Genomic DNA, 26,145 nt, shown 5'->3' on the forward strand with positions numbered 1-26,145 from the left:
AAAAAACTAGCCGGGCGAGGTGGCGGGCGCCTGTAGTCCCAGCTACTCGGGAGACTGAGGCAGGAGAATGGCGTGAACCCGGAAGGCGGAGCTTGCAGTGAGCTGAGATCTGGCCACTGCACTCCAGCCCGGGCGACAGAGCAAGACTCCGCCTCAAAAAAAAAAAAAAAAAAAAAAAAAAAAAAAAAAAAAAAAAAAAAAAAGAAAAGAAAAGGAAAAAACGTAACAATCTCCATTTATCACGGCTCAAGTGGACTCTGCAGCATCTGAGGGCTAGAGGTTTGCATGCACCCCAGGGAAGCAACTGGAGAAGTGGGTGGCTTGGGCTGGGGCGGATGGAAGTGGAGAAGATCCGGCCAGCGGCCAGATTCTACATTGCATCTCCACGTGTGTTGTGTTCACTGCTTACCTTGGCGTTGTGCAAGGGGTGTGTGTGTATGCGCGTCTGACCCAGTTCCCCACGCCCTTTTCCTCCTCCTTCCCCTTTTCCTGTTCCCTGCACCCTCCTTTTCGGATAGCCTGGCCCCGACCTAATCCACCAGTCTCAAAGCCCTACCTTCACCTGTAATTTTGACTTAGCGAATTTCCTTTAGTTTCCCGGCAAAGAGAAAGCACTCACTTCTGGGGCTCGATCCTTGTCATTCCTTCTCCTGCAACTGCCCTTCCTTCCCCAGGTCAACCTCCCCACTAAGCCCTCGAGTTTCGGCTCAGTCAGGCTCAGCAGACACTCCCTACCAGAGGTTTTCCTTGATTGTCAGCCCCTTGACCGTGTGACCCCACCCACCCCACTCGGTTCTCTGCTCAGCCTTTCCGTGTTAGACTGGAGCTCCCTGAGGGTAAGTAGGGTCACTACCGAGTGTCTCTCTAAGGGCTCGGTGAGCATCGGTGCAGGGGGCGGCGCGATGGTGGGGACTGCGGTGGGCTGGAGAGGAGAAGTGGGTGGCTTAGCTGTGGTGGGGCGGGAGGATGGAAATGGAGAAGACTCGGCCAGCGGCCAAATAGAGCCAGGCTGGGGGGTTCTACACTGCCTCTCCACGTGTGTTCACTTCTCGCCCTGGCGTCGTGCAAGGGGTGTGTATGTACGCATGTGTGTACATGCAGAGTGAGGCCTGGGGTAGCGTGGGAGAACCAAGAGACCCAGAAAAGATTCAAAAGATTCGGGGAGCAGCGATCCCATTGGCATCTTTGAAATAAACATCCCTTTGGAGAGGCTCTAAACCCGGGAGGGTCTGCGGGCAGAAGACACAGTGTTCAGGAGGTGAGATGGCCAAGGGAGAAAGAATGTTGGTTGTGGGGGGGACTTTGTCCCGGGGAAGGGACTAAGGAGCCAGAGGCCAGGGAGGGAAACACACAGCCACGGAAAGACGGTCCTGCGAGCGGAGCGATCACAGGCATAGATGGGTGAAGGTGGCCCGACGTCGCCTGGGGGTGCGGCCACGGCGTAGAGCTCGGCTAACTCCTAACTCCAAGAATGGAGATCAGTGCGCGGGGTGGGGCTCCCTCCTTGCACCTTAGATCTCCCCTCCCCCGCCCGACTCCTTACCTGTGTAGACAAAGCGGCCGGGTGCTCCCTTGCAAAACTGCTTGGACTTGTAGGAGAGGGTCACCTCCACCACCCCGGGGATGTGCCGCGGGGGCGTCTGCACCCGGATGGCGTGGGGTGTGATGAGCTGCGAGGGGAGAGGGGAGGCCTGCAGGTCCCGCACCGGCGAGGGGAGGGCCCAGCCCCCAGGCCCAGGGGGAGACTGGCGGGGTTGGCCCACCTCGCTCCACACGAGCACGTTTCCGAACACGACCTGCAACCCGTCGAAGAAGTTGTCGCCGATGACAATGACGGTGGCGCCGCCCGTGGTCCAGCCCTCCCCGGGGCTGATGGCCTTGATGCAAGGGGTGGCAGCTGGGAGGCAGGAGAGGACCCAGGTCAGGGGACCGCGCTGAGGTGGGGCCTGGGGGCTGGCTGGGCCCGCGGCGGCCGGGGCTGGGCCGGGGTCCTGACCTTCGGAGGGGTCCAGGCGGCGCGCCCTGCGGCCATGCTTGGAGTTGTTGTGCACAAACATGTTGTCGGACACGGCCAGCACGTGTCCGTCCACGCTCACCGTCGTGGACACCACCACCTGCGGGGAGAGCCGAGGCCAGCCTGGCTGGGGCCCTCGGGGGCTCCCGGGAGGGGAATGTGGTGGGGAACCAGCACCTTGAGGCTGGTGGTTGGATGCTGGAATTTAGGGTCACTGGTGGGAGGAGGAGGGCTTCAGTCCTGCAGTGTCTGAGCTGGTGGAAGGGGGCCAGCTGGATCAGGTGACACCCCCAGAGGAACTGACTCCCCAGGCGCTACAAAAATAAAGACCCCTGAAAAAACTGGCTCCTTGGGCAAAGAATGGCTACTGTTTTTGCATACACAAAATGCTGGGCTGTATCCACGGGCCTCCAAGGCAGGAATGGGGTCTTAGGCAAGTGGAGGGAGCAGCATCAGCCGCAGAACCCATCAGCAGGAGCCCCTGCCCTATTCTGGGGAGAAAACTGGGGCTGCCTTCTTCCCCCGCCCTGCACTGGGAGGGGTGTGCAGGCTGGGGATGTGCTAAGGGCAGCTGCTCTCCGCTTCACGCTATGCAAATTGCCTGGGTCGTTAATCATGTAAAAATGTCACAATTAGCATCTTCTTAAGTGGGACTCTAATGAAGCCTCCCTTGGCAGCCAGCATAAGTTGAGAAGGAGCTGCCCCACCCCCAGCAGGCACCAGGCTGGGGAGGCACAGGGCTGGGCAGAGGTCTGCCTTGGAGGCCTTTCCCAGGGTGGCAGGGTCACAGCCTTCCCTTCCCCCTCCCATCCCCTCCATCAGGAAAGGGTGGGGTCACAAGGGGAAACCCTTTCTCCAGACCCACCTGGAAGCGGCGCATGTCTCGGGGATTCCCCGCATTCTTCAGGCAGTTCTGGTTGCATTTGAGGAAGAACTTGAGGAAGAACCTGAAACAGTGTGGTTGGTGGGCTCAAGGGTCTGGGGGTTCTGGAAACAGGTGAAGATCCAACTGCTGCTTGCCACCCCCCCTCTCCGCAGGATGACTCTCCTCTTCCTGCTCCCACTTAGGCACACATCCCATATTCGCATCATGGTCTGCATATAGCAGGGTGCCTGATACACACCACACAGACCCATCGCAATGACAACTTCACTACACAACCACACACACAGTGTACCAATCACAGTGCTTATTTATGCCACAAAGTTTGTATTTAGCACTCCCACACAGCATATATTCATCATAAAGAGTAAGCCCGTTATATACACCACATACACCTATTACTCATTATACCCAACACACTGATACCCATCACACATACAACACATGCTCCGTATGTGGTGTGTATGCACACTTACCCAACGTAACCTTATCACACACAGTGTATATGTCACAGTATATGCTCATCACCCACATAGTACCTCTGTCGCACAACACATCCCTCCCCAGAGTATACCCATCACCACACAATGTCACTCCTCAGACACAGCACATTCTTTGCGGGCGCTGTTTATGCCTTGTATACTATTACAAAATACAGCCATCACACACACTCAGGGTATAACCTTCACACAAGCATAAGCGACATGTACTCCACATATAGCCTGCACTCATCATACACACGGCATACTAATCAGACACAGAGCCCGTACCCGTCATGCACAGTGTATACCCACCCTATGCAATATATGCACAGAGAAATAGGAAATACTCAGAACACATACATTAATACACATCTTATGCTGTAAATGATTACTCAAAATATAGTTATTGCAAATACTGTAAAGCCATACCATATAGCAGATGCCCCCAGCAAATTCACCTCCCACATGGCAGATCCTCCTCCCACACATTTTATATCCATTATACACGTAGGAAAACTTAATTACACAGAGCACATACCCACCATATACACATGGTGTATCCGTCAGACATGTGGTCCAGAGACACCGTGAATGTCTTCTTTTTTACATAGAGTTATTGGGAAAAAACACATATGCGCTGATGAGGCTGCTTTTTGGACAAACACATGAGCGCTTGGTCCTCCTCTCCTTCCTGGCAGTTGGCTGGGAGGGTGGGGCCTTGGTCCTGCCACCTACCAGTAAGGTAGCCATGGACAATATTCTGGCTGTTGTACTCTTTTTTTTTTTTATCCTGTTTTTTTGTTTTGTTTTGTTTTGTTTTTTGTTTTTGAGGTGGAGTCTCACTGTGTTGCCCAGGCTCACCATCTCTCACTACAACCTCCACCTCCCGGGTTCAAGCAGTTCTCCCTGCCTCGGCCCTTAGCTTCCTGAGTAGCTTGGATTACAGGTGCCTGCCACCACGCCTGGCTAATTTTTGTAGTTTTAGTAGAGATGGTGTTTTGCCATGTTGGCCAGGCTGGTCTCGAATTCCTGACCTCAGGTGATTCGCCCGCCTCAGCCTCCCAGAGTGTTGGGATTACAGGCGTGAGTCACTGCACCCGGCCCTGTTGTACTCTTAGTAAACTTGGAATATGATCAGTATCTGCCTTATGCCTTATAGCACTCTGTGAGCATCTGGGACGATGCCCTTTACAAACTGTAGAGCGTGGGGCTACCGTCTGCAGTAGGTCCTGACATGTGGCAGAGCCTCCTAGGCCACTGTATGAGTTTCTCCAGTCAGTCAGTTTTCTCATTTTACCTCCACCCAATTGGGAGATATTTTTACCATACTATTTACTAGAGCAAATACAAGAATCCCAAACCTGGGGTGGAACTTTAACCACTGTATAGTTACTCATATACTACTTATGTACCCCAAATTTGAATGTTCATTTAATTCACCAGAGTTGCCTCCAAAGTCTGCAAACATTAAATTCCCGTTCAGAGGAAGATTTGTTACAGGCCCTGAAAGCCTAGTCCCCAAAAAGGAGGTCCCCAAGTGCTGGGAGGAGTAAGCACCAGTCCTGGAACTGAGGTGTCCCCAGGGGGCAGCCCCTCCTTGGGAGCTGGTGGCAGTCACCTTCCTGGTGATACCTCTCCCTGGGGTCTTGCCTCTGTCTACATTCTCAGCACTTTTCATGTTCCCCCACAGTGGACACCCCCTATATTTCCCAAATGGTGCATCCCTACAGTGCAGACAATCCATTTACCCCTACAGGATACCCTGCAGTGCACACAGCTGTTTTGCCCCCAAACAGTAGTCGCCAATGTGTAGTCACCATATATACCCCTATGGGTCACCCCGAGGTGCAGACACCTCCAGTGCTCCTGAGAGGTACACCTGCACAGTGGACGCACTCCATTTCCCTCTTATTAGTTACTATAGTAATCACTCCCTACACCCCTTATGACACTCCATGGTGTAAACACACTACACCCACATATGTGACATGTTCCGTATCCATGCCCCACATTCACATGTGGCAGAATATAGACTCCCTGCTCACACACACAGTGTAGACCAGTTCATTTAAATTAAGTACTTGTGTGCTCAGTCCTTTGGCAGGTGCTAGATGGAGGAAAAAACACCAGGATGGCTCATGGTCTCTGTCCTAAAGGGACTGAAGGCTCACCTTTGGATACCACTGAAGATGCGACATGCATAGTACTGCACCAGAAGATGACACATGGGCCCACTGCACCCCACACCACTCAAAACTACAGAATCAAGGGGAAGGGTCCTTGGGAAGGGGCCAAGATAGGGGCTCTGGCCAGGCCTGGACTCTCTGCGTGACCTGGGGTAGGTAAATTCTTCCACACCCATGAAGGGAGAGTAGCGACTGAAGGCTGCCATGACACCTTCTAGTCCTGCCTCTGGGACATCCTTTACTTCCACCCTCCCCAAGGCTGTGGTTTCCTGCTCCCTCACTGGCCCTTCCCCAAGCCTTTGCTCAGTAGGTCTTCCCACTCCCACTATCCCTTTCCAGTACAGGTTTCATTTGTCCTTTGGGTCCACACCAATTCTCACACCCTGCACAGCCACACCATTTTCTGGCCACTCTAGGTTTCAAGGACCACCCCTCCCTGAGAGCCCTAGGGCCCTGCCAGCACCTCTGTCTGTGGGGACACTTCAGTATTTGAGCCTGGCTAACATTACCTGCAGAGTGTGGGTGAGTAAAAGCAGCTGCACAAGGCCATGGCCTGCGGTGGGAGCTGAGGGTCAGTCCTCTTCTCCCTTCCCTCTGGGCCTGTCCTCAGAGCTAGCACATAGTCGAAGCCATCCATGATGCTGCTGAAACCTCACTCCCTTCCAGCTGGTAGTCCACGAGGCTACTCCCAGTCAGAGAGCCTGCACCACCCCCCAAGACCAGCAGCGTCAGTGTCACCTGAGACCTTGCTACAAATGTAGAATCTCAGCCCCCACCTCAGACCTGCTGAGTCAGAATCACATATCTGCGTTCATACACCCTCCAGGTGATGCTGGTGCACGCTGAAGTTTGAGGACTACTGCACTGGAGCTGCGTTACCCATTACTATAGCCGCCAGCCCCAGGTGGCGTGAACCCTTGCAGTGTGGCTAGTCCGAACTTGAGATGTGCTGTAAGTGTAAAATACCCATCAGATTTCCAAGACTTAGAAAAAAAAGAATACAAAATAATTCATCAGTAATCTTTTATGTTGATTTCATGTGGAAATGCTCATCTTTTAGCTATATTGGGTTAAATAAAATGTATTATGATAATTAGTTGTATCAGTTTCCTGTGGCTACTGGAAAATTTAACATTACATATGTGACTTGAGGCCCTGCTCGGTGGCTCATGCCTGTAATCCCAGCATTTTGGGAGGCTGAGGTGGATGGATTGCTTGAGGCCAGGAGTTTGAAACTAGCCTGGCCAATGCTGCAAAACTCCATCTCTACTAAAAATATCGAAATTAGCTAGGAGAGGTGGTGCATGCCTGTAGTCCCAGCTACTCGGGAGGCTGAGGCATAAGAATTGCTTGAACGGGGGAGGTGGAGGTTGCAGTGAGCCAAGATTGCACCACTACACTCCAGCCTGGGTGACAGAGTGAGACCCTGTCTCAAAAAAAAAAAAAAAAAAAAAAAAAGAAAAGAAAGGAAAAAAAACAAAAATAAAAGCATATTTACATATGTGGCTTGCATTATATTAATATTGGACAATGCTTCTCTGGAGTGTATGTCTCTAGGAGAAAGTGACTCACATTTACTATTGATTGGAGCACAGACTGTAAAGTTAAGTGCTAATTTGTAGAAAACTGATAAGATACAAATGATATTTGTCAGTGGGAGCTAAAAACTTTGATGACCTGGAGGTAGAGCATGGAAAGATAGATAATAGAGACTGGGAAGGGTGAGTTGGGGGGCGGGGAGTGAAGAGAAGTGGGTTATAGGGTACAAACAAACAGCAGGATAGAAGGAATAAACTTGATGTTTGATAGCAGAGTAGGGTGACTATACTTAGCCAAAATGTATTGTACCTGCATGATGGACACCCTAAATATCTGGATTGGATCACCACACGTTGTATACTTTCACTTGTACCCTGCGAATTTATACTCCCCCAAATTTATATGACTTGGAAACAAATGATATTTGTCAGGAGAAGTAAATACTTTCTGTTTGGTGGAGAAATAAGCCCTAAAGATGATAAAATTGTCCTACGGACATTAACTTTGTATCTAATTTGGCAATCTTATTCCAGTATTTTTCACACAATCCCTTGCCTCTCCTTCCCTCCCTTCCAATCCTTTCCATATAAGCACGCACACTCACACACTCACACATATTTCAGTCGGTTTCTCTTCGTCTTCTTTGAATCAGCTTTGTCATCCCATTGGTTTCCTCATCAATAAGTTATAGAAAACTTCGACACATGCTCCGTAGCAATTTGTATGAGACTCATGCTTTTGATATTTTGAAGTCTGTGCTTTGGCAAAGGTGACTGGCCCCCAAAGGCTCCTGCCTTCCAAGGCTGGACCTGGAATTAGAGGACTTCCGCTGGGGTCTAGAACCAGGAGCAGTGCCCCGGCTCTCCCCTGGACCTAGAGTGACTGCCAATCCTCGGGTGTGGCTGCCTGGTCCTCTCTTTGCCCACCAGGGGGAGACAGACACACCGCGGAGGCTGGAAGGGCAAACATGAGGACAACCCAGGGGACTTCTCCCTTGGCTGACGCCAAGGGGGTGACGCTTTATTCCACCTGAGCAGTCGGGGAAGGATGAGAATGGAGTCAGGGAAGAAGAAGGAGGGGCAGCAGGTCCTCCAAGCCATGTCTGCACAGAGGCCCGATGCGGGGGCTGGGGACTGGGAGAGGGTGAGAGGCCCTGTGGGCAGGGGAGCTGCAGGGAGACATATACACATGTGGAGCACACGTGGACATGGGAACTGCAGGCAGGTGCTTCCCTTGAAAGAAAAGAGTCTGGGCAGGGGCTGGGTAAGTGAGGACAAGGTTCCGGGCCTGGGACACCCTGCAGGGACTTGAGGCAGGAAGGGATGTGAACTTTGTTGAGGGGCTTGAAGCCCTGCTTGTCACCATGGAACCACCCCCCACCTCTAAAGCTTGGATGAGCCTGGGGGTGTTCTCTGAGCAGCCCTCCCCACTCCTGGCCCAAGGGGTTGAAAGGGAGTCTAGGAAAGCCCCTTTTTCTTGACCAGGATGGGGGCAGGGGGCAGGGAGTGGGGGGAGCAAAGTGAGCCCAAGTTCACAGCCCTCTCTGACCTGAGAATCCCCATGGGGGGTGAGCACTGCAGGACCAGTGTCCAGTGCCATCCCACTGTGGCCATGAGGCTCTCTGAGGGCATGGCTTCCTAATCCAGACCCCACAGAAAGGGGAGTAAGGGAAAGGCCAAGTCCCAGAAGCTTCCATTAGGATTACTGGAAGAAAACACCATAAATACAAGCATGACTTACACATAAAATGCATTAGGGAGGTAACTATGCAAACAAACAAATAAAACAAAACAAAACAAACAAACAAAAAACCAGGGAACCAGATCTAACCCATCAGGCACTTAGCAGCTTAGTAAGTGCCCAGAATGCTGCTGAGTTTGTCACTTTGGCATTATCTTGCTGAATCCCCCAGGTGATGTCGATGCCCAGGTGGTGTTGGTCTGCAACCATTGCCACTTCACAGATGAGAAAACCAAGGCTGAGCTACAAAGACATAGTAAATGCCGAAGTCAGGATATGAACACGGGTCTTTATGAACCACTGATGCCGACGAGAGTCCTAGAAGTCCTTGTAAGTGGGGCTCTCAGAGTCCGACTCAGGCTGGTACTGCAGTGGCAAGCCCGCCTTCAAAAGCGGCTCTGAGAGGCAGGCTGTGTGGGGACCAGGATAGCTATGTTGTGGGGATTTCCTCGAGGTTACAAATTCAACAGGGTTGCAAAGGACAAACTCGGGTCCTCTTGCTCCTAGTTTTGGGATTTTGGCTGTTGTGACTGCTGCTGTCAGTCGAGAAGATCTTCAGTATTAAAAAAACAATGGAACCAAGAGTTAAAAATTGTTCTAGCTCATTGGGGCTATAGGGGCTTCATTATTCCATTCTGCCTATATTCCACATTCTCAATAAAAACTTTAATGAAAGACCAGAAGAAGAGCTGTGAACAGTGGTCATCCAACTAATGAAGTATCTAAAGGGTGGTAGTTATGCATCACGACTCTGATGCCTGTGACTTAAAGGAAAGCTCAGAGTAGTTCACCCGCACACCCACCTTACTACGTCCTGAACTTAGTTTAGCCTTCGTAACGATGTCTATAAATGCTTTTTATTCCTCCCCGTAAAAACAGCTCAAGATGAAATGAAAATAAACTTCTTGTCCATGGAGTATTTCTTACCAAAGAAGCAAATTCTGGGTTGAGTATGGCTGAAGTGCAAACATTTAGCTTATACACTACTTCTCAGGGGTGACACCATTGCATAAAGTAAACTTCCCAAGCACAGTGCTTTACTCAAAAGAGACACTCAGTAGAGAGGGCAAGTGTGAAGGCAATTGATGTGAGTCCACTGTTAAACTCTAGGTTCTTGGGGGGTGGAAGGCAGAGTGGGATGGAGCTGCCTTTTTCTTTTTTCTTTTTTTTTTTTTTGAGACAGGGTCTCACTCTGTCGCCCAGACTGGAGTACAGTGGTGTGATCTTGGCTCACTGCAGCCTTGACCTCTCAGGCTTAAGTGATCCTCTCACCTCAGCCTCCTGAGCAGCTGGGACTACAGGTCACACTACCATGCTCAGCTAATTTTGTTTATTTTTTGTAGAGACGGAGGTCTCAGTATGTTGCCCAGGCTGGTCTCAAACTCCTGGGCTCAGGTGATCCTTCTGACTCAGCCTCTCAAAATGCTGCGATTACAGGCATGAGCCACTGTGCCTGGCCTGGAGCTTTTTTTGGAAGACAATGTCCAGGTACTCTATAGTGAGTTGATGCCTGCCTGATTCCCTCATGCCCCAGCTGCAGTGTAGATGGTCAAATGGCTCACGGCTGCCCTGAGTTAATCTGAGAATTCCCCTCAGCCAAGAGCTTATACTACCCACCAGTAGCCCACAGCCAATGACAGATTGACATTACAAGGAGGACCAACTCTCTGGCCATTCACACTCCAGACCTCCGCACGGGATAGGCTGACGCTAGACTCCAGCTGAGACCACCTCCTTGTTAAGCTCCCTCTGCGCTCATTCCTTTTCTCCTGAGAGCTCTCCTTCGATAAACCTCTTCCACAAGAATCCCCATCTCAGGCTCTGCTTCCAGGAATCCCATCCTAAGTAAACCTTAGGTCACAGAGCTAAGGCTTTTCACCAGCTTTTTCCTCCCTGCATCCCCACGAGACACTTAGGGCTGAAATTATGTTCTCACTTCCAAAGAGAAAGCTGTCAGTAAGTCAGAGAGCTGGAAGGAGAGCCCAAGTGCATTTTCCACTACAGGACTGTCAGGGGCAAGGAAGAGCATGTCTAGATTACAGTGCTCCCTAAGGGAACTTTTTCCAGAATGATATGCACTAGCCACACATGGCTACCGAGCACTTGAAATGTGGCTAGTGCGACTGAGGAACTTAATTATATTTCATTTTCATTAACATTTAAATTAAATTAAATGCTTAATTTCATTAATCTTTTTTTTTTGAAACGGTGTCTTGCTCTGTTGCCCAGGCTGGAGTGCAGTGGCCCAATCTCAGCTCACTGCAACCTCCGCCTCCCGGGTTAAAGCGATTCTCCTGCCTCAGCCTCCTGAGTAGCTAGGACTAAAGGTGACTGCCACCATGCCCAGCTAATTTTTGTTATTTAGTGGAGACAGGGTTCCACCATAGTGGTCAGGCTGGTCACGAACTCCTGACCTCAGGTGATCCACCCGCCTTGGCCTCCCAAAGTGCTGGCATTACAGGCGTGGGCCACTGTGGCCGGCCATTTTAATTAGCATAAATCTAAATAGTCACATGTGGCTCCAGACTACCATATTGGACAGTGCAGATCTAGAAAGAAGGTGTGCAGTGAATGGAAATACAAGCTGGGGCAGGGTGTTCCGAACAACAGTGTGTCCTGTGAAGGCCTTGGGAAAGACAGCAGATTGAGTGAAGGGTAGATTAAATTGGATATGTGTTTCCAAGCCCAAAGTTGGCACTGCAGCCTGAGATGGGGAAATAAGGGGAGAGGGATCCTCTGCTAATTTTTATCCTAAAAGATTTGTCTTGGACTCCCATGATCCTCAGAAGAAACTGAAGCAGTTTCTGGCTCTTCAGCATTTTCATTGTCTGCCTCTCTCTACCCTCAGCTCAGGGACAGAGGAGGACACAGATGGCTGGGCCATTCATCCCCTCATTCATTCCATATACCCACTTAAAAAGATTTATTAAATACCTTCTATGTGTCAGGCACTGGGACATTGTACAAAATCTTAAGGAAATTACAATCCAACAGGAAAGAGAAACTCAGGAAGACAGAGGGGTGGGCATGGCAGGAGGATGTGCCAAGTGTAATCTGCAGTAGCCACTTAGTTTGCCTAGGGGAGGCGGAAGGCTTCCTAGAGCTCCTATTTGGTCTTGGGTGTTGGGTCTTGGAGGATCTCACCGAGAAGTAGGAGGCAGGGCACTCCATGCAAAGGGACTAACAGCTCTGCCACGGGGCAGACAGCTCATTCGTCCAGTGGTGCCTAACAAGACTGAGGAGGGCAGCGTGGCTTGGGGCCTGGGGTTGGGACCAAATCATGGGGGACTTGGACCCTGTGGGTGATGGGGAGGCTGCAGGGGATGTCTCCCTTCAGGCAGAGACAGGCACCAAAGGGCCTAGGCTAGAGAAGGGAAGGGGAATGAGGAGCTTACTGCAATAGTTCAGGCCCATATGGGGTTGACCCAGGCTGCTTCCTGGTCTTAGCCTGTGGTAGCAGCCAAGACAGACTGTCCCCAGGGCCATAGCCACCTGCCAGGCCTGGACCTGGCCTCGCCACCATGATCCCCACCCGGGTAGAGGTGGCTGCAGTGCAGATGGGCTGGGGGACTATAAATAGCCAGGGCGCATACATTAGCATGCCAATGCACCCGCACCCCATCCTCTATGCTAATGGCCCACCATGCGCCTGAACACCTTCTGTTCCCCTGCATGTATTTGCATGCACAATTAGCATAATCTTGTATAATTAATGAACAGCGTCAATTTTAGCTCCTAAGTAATTTGATTAACATGTTGATAGGGCACTTACTAGGCTCTCCAAACCTCAGGGCTGGGCATGGGGCCTGAGGAGAACGGGAGGCGGGTGGAGAGACTGCTAAGGGGCCCCCAGCTGCCCACCAAGAGTGGCAGTGACTCCACTTCCCCCAAACCAGGCCTGAGGGGAGGGGAGGAAGGGTGGAGTGCCTGCTAATGGGAGGCCTCTGGGTATGCCACATGCAGCGGCAGGAAGGGGCTGGAGCATGGTCACCGTGGTGTGTGCCTGTATGGACACAGATGTACACACACACCCACACAAGTCCCCTCAAGCCTGGGGAGTCTTCTGCGAATGCAGGATATCAGAGTCCATGGGAGGAACAGAAGAGAAGGAGAGATAGAGAAAAAGGAGGGAGGAGGGGGAATGGGGCATAGACAGCAGCAGAAGCTACAGAGCTGGAAAGGGTGCTTGTGAGTCACACAGAGATTTAAAGGAGAAGCTGGGAGTCTGAAGGAAAGAAGTTGTGGGTTCCTCTGGCCTTGGGCAGAGGTGGTGGTGGAGGTGAGCCCTGGGCTCCAAGACCAGATACCTTGGCACCTCTTATCTATGAATCAGGTGAGAGGTGCGTAGGGGGTATTAGCAAGGCCTAGCATCTCCTACAATTCACCAAGCACCCAGGGCAGAGAGAACAGACAGAAGGCCAAGTGAGAGTGTCCCTTTCCTATTCAGAAAAAGACCCATCCCAGTCTGGGATGTCTACCCCTGACTGTGGGCTCTGACACTGGAGGCAGGACATTCCTCCTTGCCCCTTGGCTCTCATCCTGAACTTTCTTTCTCCTTTTTTTTTTTTTTTTTTTTTTTTTGAGATGTAGTCATGCTCTGTTGCCTAGGCTGGAGTGCAGCGGTGCAATCTCGGCTCACTGCAACTTCTGCCTCCTGGGTTCAAGTCATTTTTCTGCCTCAGCCTGCCGAGTAGCTGGGACTATAGGTGCCCGCCACCACGCCCGGCTTTTTTTTTTTTTTTTTTTCACATTTTTAGTAGAGGTGGGTTTTCACCATGTTAGCCAGGCTGGTCTCAAACTCCTGACCTCAAGTGATCCACCCACCTTGGCCTCCCAAAGTGCTGGGATTACAGACGTGAGCCACTGCGCCAGGCCTGAACTTTCTTGCTGCTGTCTAGGCTCAGCTGCACTTACTCTAAGATGATTGGTAAGGGTGGGGGGAAGGAGGGTAAGAAACGACTTTGAGGCGGTCACTGTGCTGGGCACTGCATGAATACATCCTACTAACTCCACGGCGTCCTCTCCTTCCCAGAATCACAGGCGGCTCATCAGTCAGCTCCATTTTACACATTAGGGAACTGAAGCTGAGGGAGGTGAGAACTTGCTCCAAGTTACATAGCCAGACATCCCAGGTTGGCTTGAGTCCCTAACCCTCAATAACTCTCCACTTTGTGGAGAAAGCTTATTATTCAAGTTGCAGGCGGTTCACTCACTAGCTGCCTCCAATCCATCTATTATGGTTCCTAGGCTGCCTCATGCCTGCAGTTCCCCTCTTCCCCCAATTTTCTTTTCTTTTCTTTTTTTTTTTCTTTTTCTTTCCTTTTTTTTTTTTTTTTAGACAGAGTTTCGCTCCTGTTGCCCAGGCTGGAGTGCAGTGCATGATCTCGGCTCACTGCAACCTCCGCCTCCCGGGTTCACGCCATTCTCCTGTCTCAGCCTCTGGGGTAGCTGGGACTATAGGTGCCCACCATCATGCCTGGCTATTTTTTTGTATTTTTAGTAGAGATGAGGTTTCACCGTGTTAGCCAGGATGGGCTTGATCTCCTGACCTCGTGATCTGCCCACCTCAGCCTCCCAAAGTGCTGGGATTATAGGCGTAAGCCACTGCGCCCGGCCCTCTTTCCCCAATTTTCTATGGAGGCACTGTCCAAATCTCTACTCCTGTCTCAGCATGGGGGCTAATCTGGCCCTAAGCTTGGCTTCGGCTGCCCAGAGGTCCCCTCATAAGTCCTTCCTCTTCATTAGGGGTCCTTTGGAGACCTTTGTCCTTATGATTGGCATCTCAGCCTATATGATCCTCAGAGCACATGAGCGAATCTAGCTTGAACCCCCTCTGCTTCTCCCTCCCTGAAATGCTCTCAGCTCTGAAAAGAGTGGTGGGGGCTGGGGAGAGTGAGGAAGGAAGTGCAGTGCATTCAGGTGGCAAGAGGGAAGACCTCAGTCTCACCTCAGTACTGACCCAGCAGGGAGGTTCTGGAACCTCAAGGGGGATTGCCAGAATGGATCTGGACAGAAGTCTGTGCTTGCAGCATGAGTGTGGGAGATCCTGCTGGAAAGGGTGGAAGGAGATGGATGACACTGGGCTAGTTTTGTGGCTGTAGAGGAAAACAGGGAATGTTGCATTGACCAGTGGATTAGGAAGGGGGCTGATTCTTTTGAAATTCCCACAGCTCCTTCTCCTCTAATTCTACTTGTAATTTGCCTGATCTAGGGTCTAAGTTTTCCCCCAATAGAGTAGACCACAGCTTACCTTTGCCAGTGGCTGAGACCTAAACTGTTCCAACAGTGTCACTGAACAACACCCACCAGGCAGCAGGCACAATTACATGCCAGGGAGTATCCATAGCCCCCAGCTCCTGTCTATCTCTGGGAGCCAGAGAAGAGCTATGAGCCTCCCATGGGAGGGGATCTTTCCCCACCCCTACCACAGGGTCATCCGGGCCAATCAAGCAAAGTCTTAGAGCTGTGATGTCAGATACAGTAACTATGTGTTATTACTTAAATTTGATTTAAATTAAACACAATTAAATATTCAATTTCTCAGTCACAGTAGCTACATTTCAAGTGCCCAATAACTAACTATGTGTGGCTATTGGTTACCATATTGGTTGATACAGAACATTTCCATCATTGCAGAAAGTACTATTGGACAGTGTGGTCTTCAAGCCTTACATTGTTCTCCATTTCTTCTTATCATTATGTAATTATAGATAATCTCTACTGACCTTTCTTCGAGTACAAAAATTTTTTTCAAAATTATAAAATGTTGTTTACATAATTATATTTGTCTCCTCAACTGCTCTGTAAGCTCTCAGAGGGCAGGGATCATTGTGTAAGCCTCTCTTCTCCCAAGCATCCATCACAGTGCCAGTCCCACAACAGGTGCTAATTGATTCATGATGGAATTCAAGAGTCAAAAATTACTGTGACTGGATGAATGCTGGACTAAAGCCCCCAAGTCACCTTTAACTTGTGCCCAGGTAAGAAATAACAATTACAGGGACAGGACTTTGGGAATTGCTAGGTAAAGACCTCTGAAAATCTGTTTTTCCATAAAGAAACAAGAACACTGGCAAACATGGTCAAAATCAACTTTCTCAGAACTCTGAAAATTAACAAAATATGTGCAACAACTCAAGGAACATTGAGGCAAGAAAAATGGCTGAGTCGTAATAAGAACAGAAAGCTTTGTGGTGTTTTAATTTACCCTATTCCCATCCCCTACTCCCCAGCCCTGTTGAAGACCAGCTACCTTGCAACCACTATTGTAGCTGTAAAAACCAGCAAGCTAGCAACCATAGGAAGGTGTAGAGTGGGTTTGGAGCCTCTCAACAAGCTGTATTCCCAGTCAATTTCCACTCTTTAACCTTTCTAGCAACTCCCTGATGGCTGTATTTGTAGAACTTGTTATTTGACCTGATTCAGAACTCAGTGGGAAAGGCCCTATCTTCAGGGTGTTTGTTGAAAACCAGTGGCAATTGCTTAACATTGCAACTACATGAGGCAGCAATACAAGTTGGGGGCAAACAAAAGTTTGGCCATAATATTTTAAAGGAAAAAGTGGGGAATAAGATGTTCACAGGGGGCTCTGAAAAGCTCTGACATATTCCTGGAGATCTAGAAAGCTATACATACGTGCAGGGAGAGGCACATGAGCAAAAAAGGCATGGAAAGTCCCTGGTCTCTCACCTCTGGTTTATCCCAAGGGCCTGAGCAAGCAGGAAGTGAAGGTCAAGGCAGAGTTGTAAATTGCTGGAGCACTGAAGGCATGTCCTAACACATATACAGAGCCACTGCATCTGGCCTAGACAAAGACTTTAAATGAGCAATTATAAATATGTTCATAGAACTAAAGGAAACTATGTCTAAAAAATTCAAGAAAAGTATGAGAATGAAGTCACACCAAAAAAAATCAATAAAGGATTTCAAATTATATTTTAAAAAACTCATGAAATTCTGAAGTTGAAAAGAACAGTAACTAAAATTTTAAAAAACACCTGGAACAAGCTTCTCTAACCTCCAACCCATGGGGCACATGCAGCTCAGGTTGGCTTTGAATTCAGCCCAACACAAATTTGTAAACTTTCTTATTATGAGATTTTTTTGCTTTCTTTTTTTTTTTTTCTCATCAGCTATCGCTAGTGTTAATGTATTTTATGTGTGGTTCAAGACAAGTCTTCTTCCAATGTGGCCCACGGAAGCCAAAAGACCTAGAGGAACTCAACAACACATCTCATTTGGTGGAAGGAAAAAAATCGTTATACTTGAATATAGGCCAGTTGAGATTACCTAGTTCAGGAACAGAGAGAAAAAAGAATGAAGAAAAATGAACAGAGCTTAAGAGACCTGTGGGAGCCATCAAGCATACCAGTATATGCCTAATGGGAATCTGAGAAGGAGAGTGGAGATGGAACAGGACAGAAAAATGTTCAAGAAAATGCCCCTAAACTTCCTAAATGTGCTCAGTAATGAAAAACATTAAGAATTTCTTAATCTTAAGAAGTTCAATGAACTCCAAGTAGTATGAACTAAAGACATACACAAAGTATATGAGCTATACAAAGAGACATCATACTCAAACTTTTGAAAGTCAAAGAAAAAGAAAGGATCTGGGAAGTAATGAGAGAAAGAGAGAGAGAGAGAAGTAACTCGTCATGTATAAGGAATCCTTAACAAGATCACCACATAACTTCTGAAACCATGAAGGTCAGAAGGCAGTAAGATGACATATTGTGTTAAAAGAAAACAACTGTCAACCAAAAAATTGCATATCCAGCAAAACTATCAACTTCTAAAATGACCAACTTCAAAAATGAAGGAGACATTGAGACATTTTCAGATAAACAAAAACTGAGAGGATTCATCACTAACAGGTTTGTCCTACAAGAAATGCTAAACGGAGTCCTTCAGTCTGAAATGAAAAAACACAAGACAGTAATATGAATTAACATGAACAGATAAAGAGCACTGGTAAAAGTCATTACATAGGTAAACATAAAAGAGAGTATAAATGTATTTTTGTTTGTAACAACTTTGTTTTCCTATCTAATTTAAAAGACAACTGCACATTTGTCGGGGTAGGGGATATAGGGAACTCTTTATAATTCCCTGTCTCAAAAAAAAAAAAAAAAAAAAAAATAAGAAAAAGAAAAAAAAAGAAAAGAAAAAGAAAACACAAAGCACAATGGCAGACATAAATCCTGTTTTATCAGCAATTACATTAAATATAAATGGATGAAATGCTTCATTAAAAGGCAGAGATTAGCAGAATGGATTAAAAAAAGAAAACTACAATGCAATCCAACTATATGCTGTATATGTGAGACATACTTTAAATTCAAATGTACAAAAGGCTTTGAAAATAAAAGGATGGAAAAGGAGATATCATGTGAACCCTAACTGAAAGATAGCTGGAGTGGCTATACTAATTTATGAATAGACATTAAGATAAAAATTATAAGAAACAAAGAAGGACCTGTTACAATGATAAAAGTATTTATCATTAGAAAGAAATAACAATTACAAGCATATGTATCTAATAACAATCTGGGTGTGGTGCTCATGCCCATAACCCCAGCATGTTAGGAGGCTGAGGCAGGCAAATTGCTTGAATCCAGGAGCTCAAGACCAGTCCTGACAACATGGTGAAATCCCGTCTCAACTAAAAATACAAAAAATTAACCAGGCGTCGTGGTATGCACCTGTAGTCTCAGCAACTCAGGGGGCTGAGGTGGGAGAATCAACTGAGCTTGGGAGGTTGGGGCTGTAAGGAGCCGTAAGGCTGCAGTGAGCTGAGACTGCATCACTGCACTCTAGCCTGGTCAACCGGAGTGAGACCCTGCCTCAAAAGAAACAAACAAACAAACAAAGAAGCATATGTATCTAATAACAGCTCCAAAATGCATGAAGCAAAAACTAACTGAATTGAAGGAACAAACAATAATAGCTGACAACTTCAATACCCTACTTGTAAGAATGCATAGAACTATTAGGTTTGACTGGGGCCCGACCTAGCATGCAACTGGTAAAGAAACTCACATTCTGTGTGTTGAAGCTCTGCACACACAATGTGAAGTGGCAAGTGAAAGGTGAGGTACTCCTGGTTTTAGCTCCATTCCTAAGAACTCATGTTCACATCCCAGAAGCACAAGGCCCATCAAGTCACAGGCAGATGGAGGCCTAGGTTCTGTGCAAGCTCCCTGTTCTAAAAGAAATGCCACAGATTACAGTGGCTTGCTCAAGAGGGAGAGGCATCTGGTACCCATGGACAGAGAAAAACTTGGTTTGTTTATAGGAAGGACGGTAGAAGTAGCCAGACAGAAGATGTCTGTGGCAGAGAATGCTTGCTGTCCCCGTTATCTAGCTCCTTCCTTTCTTTTCATGACAGAACCCTCTGAGTCTTACCTAGGTTTAGGGATGCCCATTTAGACCCTACCTTTCCCAGCCTCCCTTGCAGCAGGGTGTGGCCAATGGCATGAGCAGAGGTAAGGTGGGACCTTTAGGTTATGTCTTTATAAATAAGCTGCTTGCCCCATTTCTTCTATCCCCTTTCGGTATCTCTGAGCCTGTTTGGGCTATACAGATGAGGGTGTCACCTTAGGGGAGAGCTAAGGAAAAGACAGCTTGGTCCTGGATGACTTTATGGAGAAGAGCCACCCTGGACTGATGCCCTGGACTCTTTTGAGAGAACTAAACATATATTTGAGCCACCACATTTGGGGATTCTTCGTTACAGTAGATTATGCTAAGTGTCATCAAACAGCGCTGGTAGGAGGGAAATGAGATGGGCTTTATGATTGGAACACTGACTGATGGGATGGTATATAAGAAGTTTGGTGGAGGAGAAAGAGAATGCTTTCTACCAGCAGAGCTGTTGCACAGCCGACAGGCCCCTGAGTGTCCTGTTTCTGCAGAGGGTGGACAGGCCAGCTTCGCATGCTTGAAGGGAAGAGTGCTTCATGTATGTGTGCTCACGAGTCTCTCCAGCAGCTAAGGGGATGGCAGAGTCCACAGAGCTTGTTTTGAGTGATGTGGTGGCTTGAGGATTACTTGTGTAGGGGATGTCATTGTTGCCTCACCCCAATCCCCTTCACTGGGGTGGTGAGTTGAACGGTGGCCCCTCAAAAGTTATGTCTATGTTCCAGAACCTGTGAAACTGACTTTATTTGGAAAAAGGGTCTTTGCAGGATCTGGAGATGAAATCAACTTGGATTATCTGAGTGGGCCCTACATTTAGTGACGAGGTCCTTATAACAATAAGACAGAGGGAGATTAGACAGAAAAGGAAGAGGCACTGTGAAGATGAAGGCAGGGATTGGAGTGATGCAGCCATAGGGACTGCCAACAGAATCCAGAAGCTAAGAGAGGCAAGGGAAGATTCACCCCAGGGCCTTTGGAGGGAGCATGGACCTGATAACACCTTGATTTTGGACTTCTAGCCTCCAGAATGGGGAGATAATTAACGTCTATTTTAAACCACCAAGTTTGCAGTAATTTGTTAGGATAGCCCTGGGAAACTAATACACTAAGTAAGTGCATTCATCCCCTAGCTGCAAAGTGCCCTCAGCCACAGGGCACCTGGAAATGCGGGGGGTGGTTATTCCCTCACCATAGCGCTGGCTGGCAACCTCTAACTGACTTGCTCTCAAAGAGCTGCCAAAGACTGTGTCCTTGCCATAGGGTGGGATCTACACTCCAGAGCTTCCAGTGGCTCTGAGGCTGGAGGCTCGACTCCAGCTCAATATACATCCTTACTCAGCTCTGCCCTCTGCCTCCTCCTGCTTCCTTCACTCCCTGTGAGGGAGGAACTCGAATGAGAATCCCCATCTCAGGTTCTGCTTCTAGATGATAACAATCTACAGATAGTAACAACCTCTACTTACTACTCTTTGTGTAATAGGATGTGAAAATGGACTCTTTTTGTCTTGGTTTCAGCTGAGGTCTCAAAGTTAACAACAATGTAGCTGCTGGACCACCTATGCTACCTGGTCATAGACTGCCCTTGAGCTCATCACCTCTCTCTAGGGTGAAAAATAGGAACTGTAGTAGGTGGACCTCTCAGTATGCTGTAGCCCCCCCATCTCAATGGGGAGGAAGTGTGGGGTGGGTCTGTCTCACTTTGGCCAGGTGGGGGAGCTTCAAAAGGACTGCTTGCAGAAGTTGACAAGCATCCACTAGAATTCAAAGAGCAGAGAGATCCATACTCAATTCATACTTGTGAAGTTTAAAAGCAAGAGGCTGGGGAAGGCAAGCTCATCCTGAATAGCTGAGCGAGGCCAGGCATTGGTGGGGGTGGCTTTAAGAACCGGATACTGTTTTAGAGCTGATTAGGGCAAGGACCATGCCTGTTTCTCATCAACCAGATTTGGGCTGTTTGAGCATAGCTGGCTGTGAACTGTTGTGAAAATGCACTCAACAGGAGTCAGCGAAGGCTTTCAGTCAGGAGTTCTTAATCTTTTTTTTTTTGGTGCCATGGACCCCATTGAACCCATTCTCAACATATTGTTTTCGTATGTACAAAATAAATTCATAAGATTATAAAATAAACCAATTATAATGAAATACAGTTGTCAAAAAACATTTTAAAGTAGTAATATAGTTATATGCACACTTTATTAATTCATTAAGTAATAAGATCTAGCAGCTGTTCTAACAACTATAGTAATCTTGAAGTGGCAGTGAGTATAATGGGATTTCAAAATATCTGCAACAGCTCTACTATGATATGGAAATTAACTATTCTGGTGACAAAATTACGCAGAGTGTTAATACAATGGTGATCTGTTGCCCATTCCCCCCATTGAAGGAATGCTAAAGATTAGCTAAAGGTTTCCAGGACTGGAAACTATGTTAAAAAAAAATGGAATTTTCCCATTCAAGTTCCCAGAACTCTACCTATGGACCCACAGGGATTCTTGTAGACCTCAGGTTAGGAATCCCGCTGTGGATAAAGAATCAGGTCTAGACACCTGAGGGGATCATAAAAGGCCATAAGAGAGTCCTGGATGGGGCATCTGAGAGATCTACAAAAGCTCAGAAAGAAAGCCAGGGTCATTCACCATTTCCAGAGGCACAAATGACAGATTGCCACTGTGCCACCTAGGAACACCTTGTCCCTTCAACCCAACCCCCCCGAACCTCTCTTCCCTTCAGCCACCTCAACCATGGAGGTGACTCTAAACTACAGGTAATAAGTAGCGGTGACGGTGAATGGAGAAAGGGAGAAGACCCTTCTACCAAACCCATCCTCACCACTAAACCCAAGGCAGGACCCAGCCAGGAAGACGAGATGCTTTAGAATCAGACAATCTCTGGAGTTCTCATGTTACACTCCTCTGGACATTTTCTTACCTAAGTGATCAGAGGATTTGTATTTCATGAGAGTGATGGAAAAAAGATGCAGGAATAATAGTCCATTATTTCATCCAGGGATGGACAGAAATGATCCTACAGAGCAGGTTTATAGGGAAGTTGTTAGAAATGGTAAAGCTGCTTTTGTTTGCACCCTTCTTAGTGCAACTTATACAATAAATGAATTACATTTTCAAAGCACTTTCAAGACTTGGCATCATAAATATTCCATTTCCTCCAGGTTAATCTGAGTTAAACATGATTTCAATAAAAGTGACACAATTAATAGGGTGAAAAGGTAACCTGTAGAATGGGAGAAAATATTTGCAAATCATATATCTGATGAGGGGTTACTCTCTAGAATATACAAGGAACTCCTAAAACTCAACACTCAGAAAACCCCCAAATAACCCAATTTAAAAATGGGCAATGGATCTCAATGAACATTTCTCCAAAGAGCATGTATAAATGGTCAAGAAGTATATGAAAAGATGTTCAACATCATTAGAGAAATGCAAATCAAAACTATAATCAAATATTACCTCACACATATTAGGATGACTACCATAAAAAAACGATAAGTGTTGGCAAGGATGTGGGGAAATTAGAACTTTTGTTGGTGGGACTGTAAAATGGTGCAACCTTTTATACAGAAAACAGTATGATGGTTCTTCAAAAAATTAGAAATAGAACTACCATTGATTCAGCAATTCCACTTCTAGGTATACAGTTGACCCTTGAAAAACACAGGTTTGAACTGTGTGGGAAGCCTTATATGTGGATTTATTTTAACCAAATGCAGATAAAAAATACAGTATTCAAGGGATGCAAAACCTGCTTATCAGAGGGATGACTTTTCATATATGCAGTTCTGCAGGGACAACTGTGGCACTTCAGTATTCACAGCTTTTGGTACATGTGTGGGCAGCATGGGAAACCTGGCCAATCCCTGTGTATACTGAGGGATGACTGTATATCCAAAAAAATGGAAAGGAGTAAGATCTCAAAGAGATATTTGCACACCCATGTTCATAGCCAAGAGACAGAAGCAACTCAAGGGTTCATTGATGGATAAATATAGTATATACATACAATGGGGTGTATGTATATAATAAAATATATATACATGTTATAAACATAAAATATATAATAAAATATGGTATATACATGTAATGGAATATTATTAAGCCTTAAAAAGGAAGCCAATCCTGTCACATGTTACATGAATGAACCTTGAGGACAGTATGCCAAGTAAAATAAGCCAGTCACAAAAGATAAATGCTGTGTGAGTCCACTTATGTGAGGAGTCTAAAGTAGTCAAATTCATAGAAACAGAGAGTAGGATGGCAACTACCACGGGCTGGGGGGAGCAGGAGTTGGGTGCTTCTTAATAAATATAGAGTTTTGGGTTTGCAAGATGAAAAAGTTCTGGAGATCTGTTGCACAACAATTTGAATATAACACGACTGAACCATACCCTCAGGAATGTGAAGATTAAATTTTATGTTATGTGTTTTTTTACCACAACCTAAAAAAATGACACCAAGAAGTCATGTTTTAGTGATCTAGATAATGTAATTGTAAAGTTTGTATAAGAAATAATCAAGAATAATTCGGAAAATTCTAAAATATGAGAGTAATGGGGAAAAAGGACTAGATCTACCAGTTATTAAAACATGTTTTGGCCAGGCGCGGTGGCTCATGCCGGTAATCCCAGCACTTTGGGAGGCTGAGACAGTTGGATCACGAGGTCAGCAGATCGAGACCATCCTGCCTAACATGGTGAAATCCCGTCTCTACTAAAAATACAAACATTTAGCCAGGCGTGGTGGCAGGTGCCTGTAGTCCCAGCTACTCGGGAAGCTGAGGCAGAAGAATGGCGTAAGCCTAGGAAGCAGTTTGCAGTGAGCCGAGATCGCGCCACTGCACTCCAGCCTGGGTGACAGAGCGAGACTCCATCTCAAAACAAAACAAAACAAAACAACAAAAAAAGAAAAACACGTTTTAAATCTGCAAAAATTGAAAGAGCATCATATTTCTTTTCTTTTTTCTTTTTTTTTTTTTGAGACGGGGTCTTTCTCTCTCACCTAGGCTAGAGTGTAGTGGTACAATCATAGCTCACAGTAACCTTGAACTGCTGGGTTCGAGTGATCCTCCAACCTCAGCCTCCTGAGAAGCTGAGGCTACAGGAGTACACCATTACCCCTGGCTAATTAAAAGAAAATTTGTAGAGACATACTCTCACTATGTTACCCTGGTTGTTCTCAAACTCCTGACTTCAAGTCAGGATTCTCCTGCCTCAGCCTCTCAAGCAGCTGGTACTACACCTCACCTCCTGCCTTGCCCTCCCAAAGTGCTGGGATTATAGGCATGAGCCACTTTGCCTGGCCACAGCATCATATTTCCCCATGAATAAACAGATGGAACAATAAAATTGAATGAAAAGTCCAGAAAAACATACAATTACATTTAGGAATTTGGAATATGATGTAATTGATATTTCCAATTGATGGAAGAAAGATGGATTATTAAATAAACACTCTTGGGGCACCTGGCAGCCATAAGAAAAAAAATACATGCAGAGCCTTATTTTCTACCTTTCACCAGGGTAAATTCTGAATGAATGATTTCCTCTTCTAGGATTATAGCAGACTATATATCCTGAGGTCCCCCCGGCAATAGAACTAGATACCAGGCTTTCATAAAAACGGTAAGGGAAATTGCCAAAGATAATAAAAAACAAAAATAAATGAGTTGAAATCTAACTGGGAGCCAAAAGCTATGAGCTAATACAAATACACAAACATCAGGACTATACTTGTGGCAATGCCAATATAAACACTGGGATGGAGAATAGGAACCACCTGAGAGGAGGGCCCTGGATCCTCTGAGGAACCTAGAAAAGTCCAAGGTTGGTAGCCACCCCTTGTTCCAGGCAGAATCAAACAAAATTCTTCTGGGGGAAAACATACCCGGTTTTGGGCCAGATTTGGTTCAGCCAAATATGAACTAAAATCACCACCACCACATCAGTAACAAAAAGACCAAACACAGAAACAAGCCACCATGAGTAATAGCAGAAATAATGGACAACAGATTTAAAGCCCCAAGGACTTCAGATATTGAAAGTGCCGAATACAGAATGTAAAATAACTACAAAAAGTTTAAAGAAATAAAAATCAACTTAGAAATATGAGCAAGCAAGAAGAGACCATGCAAAACAACTAGACATATTGAAAAAGATCTAAATAAAACTTTCAGAAATAAAAGATAGAATCATCGAAATAAAAAACTCATAGGATAAATTAAATAATAAATTAGATACAGCTAAAGAAAGAATTAATTACTGAAAGATAAATGAAAAACAATTACCCAGAATGCAATATGAAGAGGAAAATAGGTGGGAAATATAAAATTGTTTAGGATACATGGACGATAAAATAAAAAGATCTAAATTGGAGTGTTCTTTGGAGCATCAGAAGAGAAAAGAGAGAAAACGAATGAGATGTAACATTAGGAGAGACAAAGGCTAAGAAATTTGCAGACATGGTAAAAGATATGTATCCATAGATATAAATAAGCCAACTAATTCTAAGCAGAATTTTAAAAAATCCACACCTAGACATACCAGAGAAACTGAAGAACTTTAAAGACAAAAAGAAACTCTCATATACTACCAGAGAGAAGAGTGAGTTTATCTACAAAAGAATGACAATTATGCTGAACTTTTCTTTTTCTTTTTTGAGAAAGGATCTCACTCTGTTGCCCAAGCTGGAATGCAGTGGTGCCATCATAGCTCACTGTAATCCCCAACTCCTGGGCTCAGATGATCCTCCTGCCTCAGCCACTCAAGTAGCTGGTACTACAGGCAGGCACCACAACACCTGGCTAATTTTTTTATTTTTTATTTTGTAGAGGGTCTCGCTATGTTGCACAGGCTGGTCTCAAACT

The 26,145-nt window shown here is 46.5% G+C and overlaps 1 protein-coding gene across 8 annotated transcripts in view; it reads right to left on the reverse strand.

Annotated features, from left to right (window-relative positions):
- EBF4 (EBF family member 4) overlaps positions 1–26,145 on the reverse strand; it is a 70,108-nt gene that overhangs the window by 8,917 nt on the left and 35,046 nt on the right. For all 8 annotated transcript variants that reach the window (XM_030915837.1, XM_030915840.1, XM_030915839.1 and 5 more), the window contains 4 exons: positions 2,880–2,961; positions 1,997–2,114; positions 1,764–1,897; positions 1,544–1,670 (listed from right to left, as the gene is read on the reverse strand). In XM_030915837.1, the coding sequence (XP_030771697.1) occupies positions 1,544–1,670; positions 1,764–1,897; positions 1,997–2,114; positions 2,880–2,961 (461 nt within the window). The remainder of the gene's footprint in view (positions 1–1,543; positions 1,671–1,763; positions 1,898–1,996; positions 2,115–2,879; positions 2,962–26,145) is intronic.

The sequence above is a fragment of the Rhinopithecus roxellana genome, chromosome 13 (assembly GCF_007565055.1).
Source record: "Rhinopithecus roxellana isolate Shanxi Qingling chromosome 13, ASM756505v1, whole genome shotgun sequence".
Classification (NCBI taxonomy): domain Eukaryota; kingdom Metazoa; phylum Chordata; class Mammalia; order Primates; family Cercopithecidae; genus Rhinopithecus; species Rhinopithecus roxellana.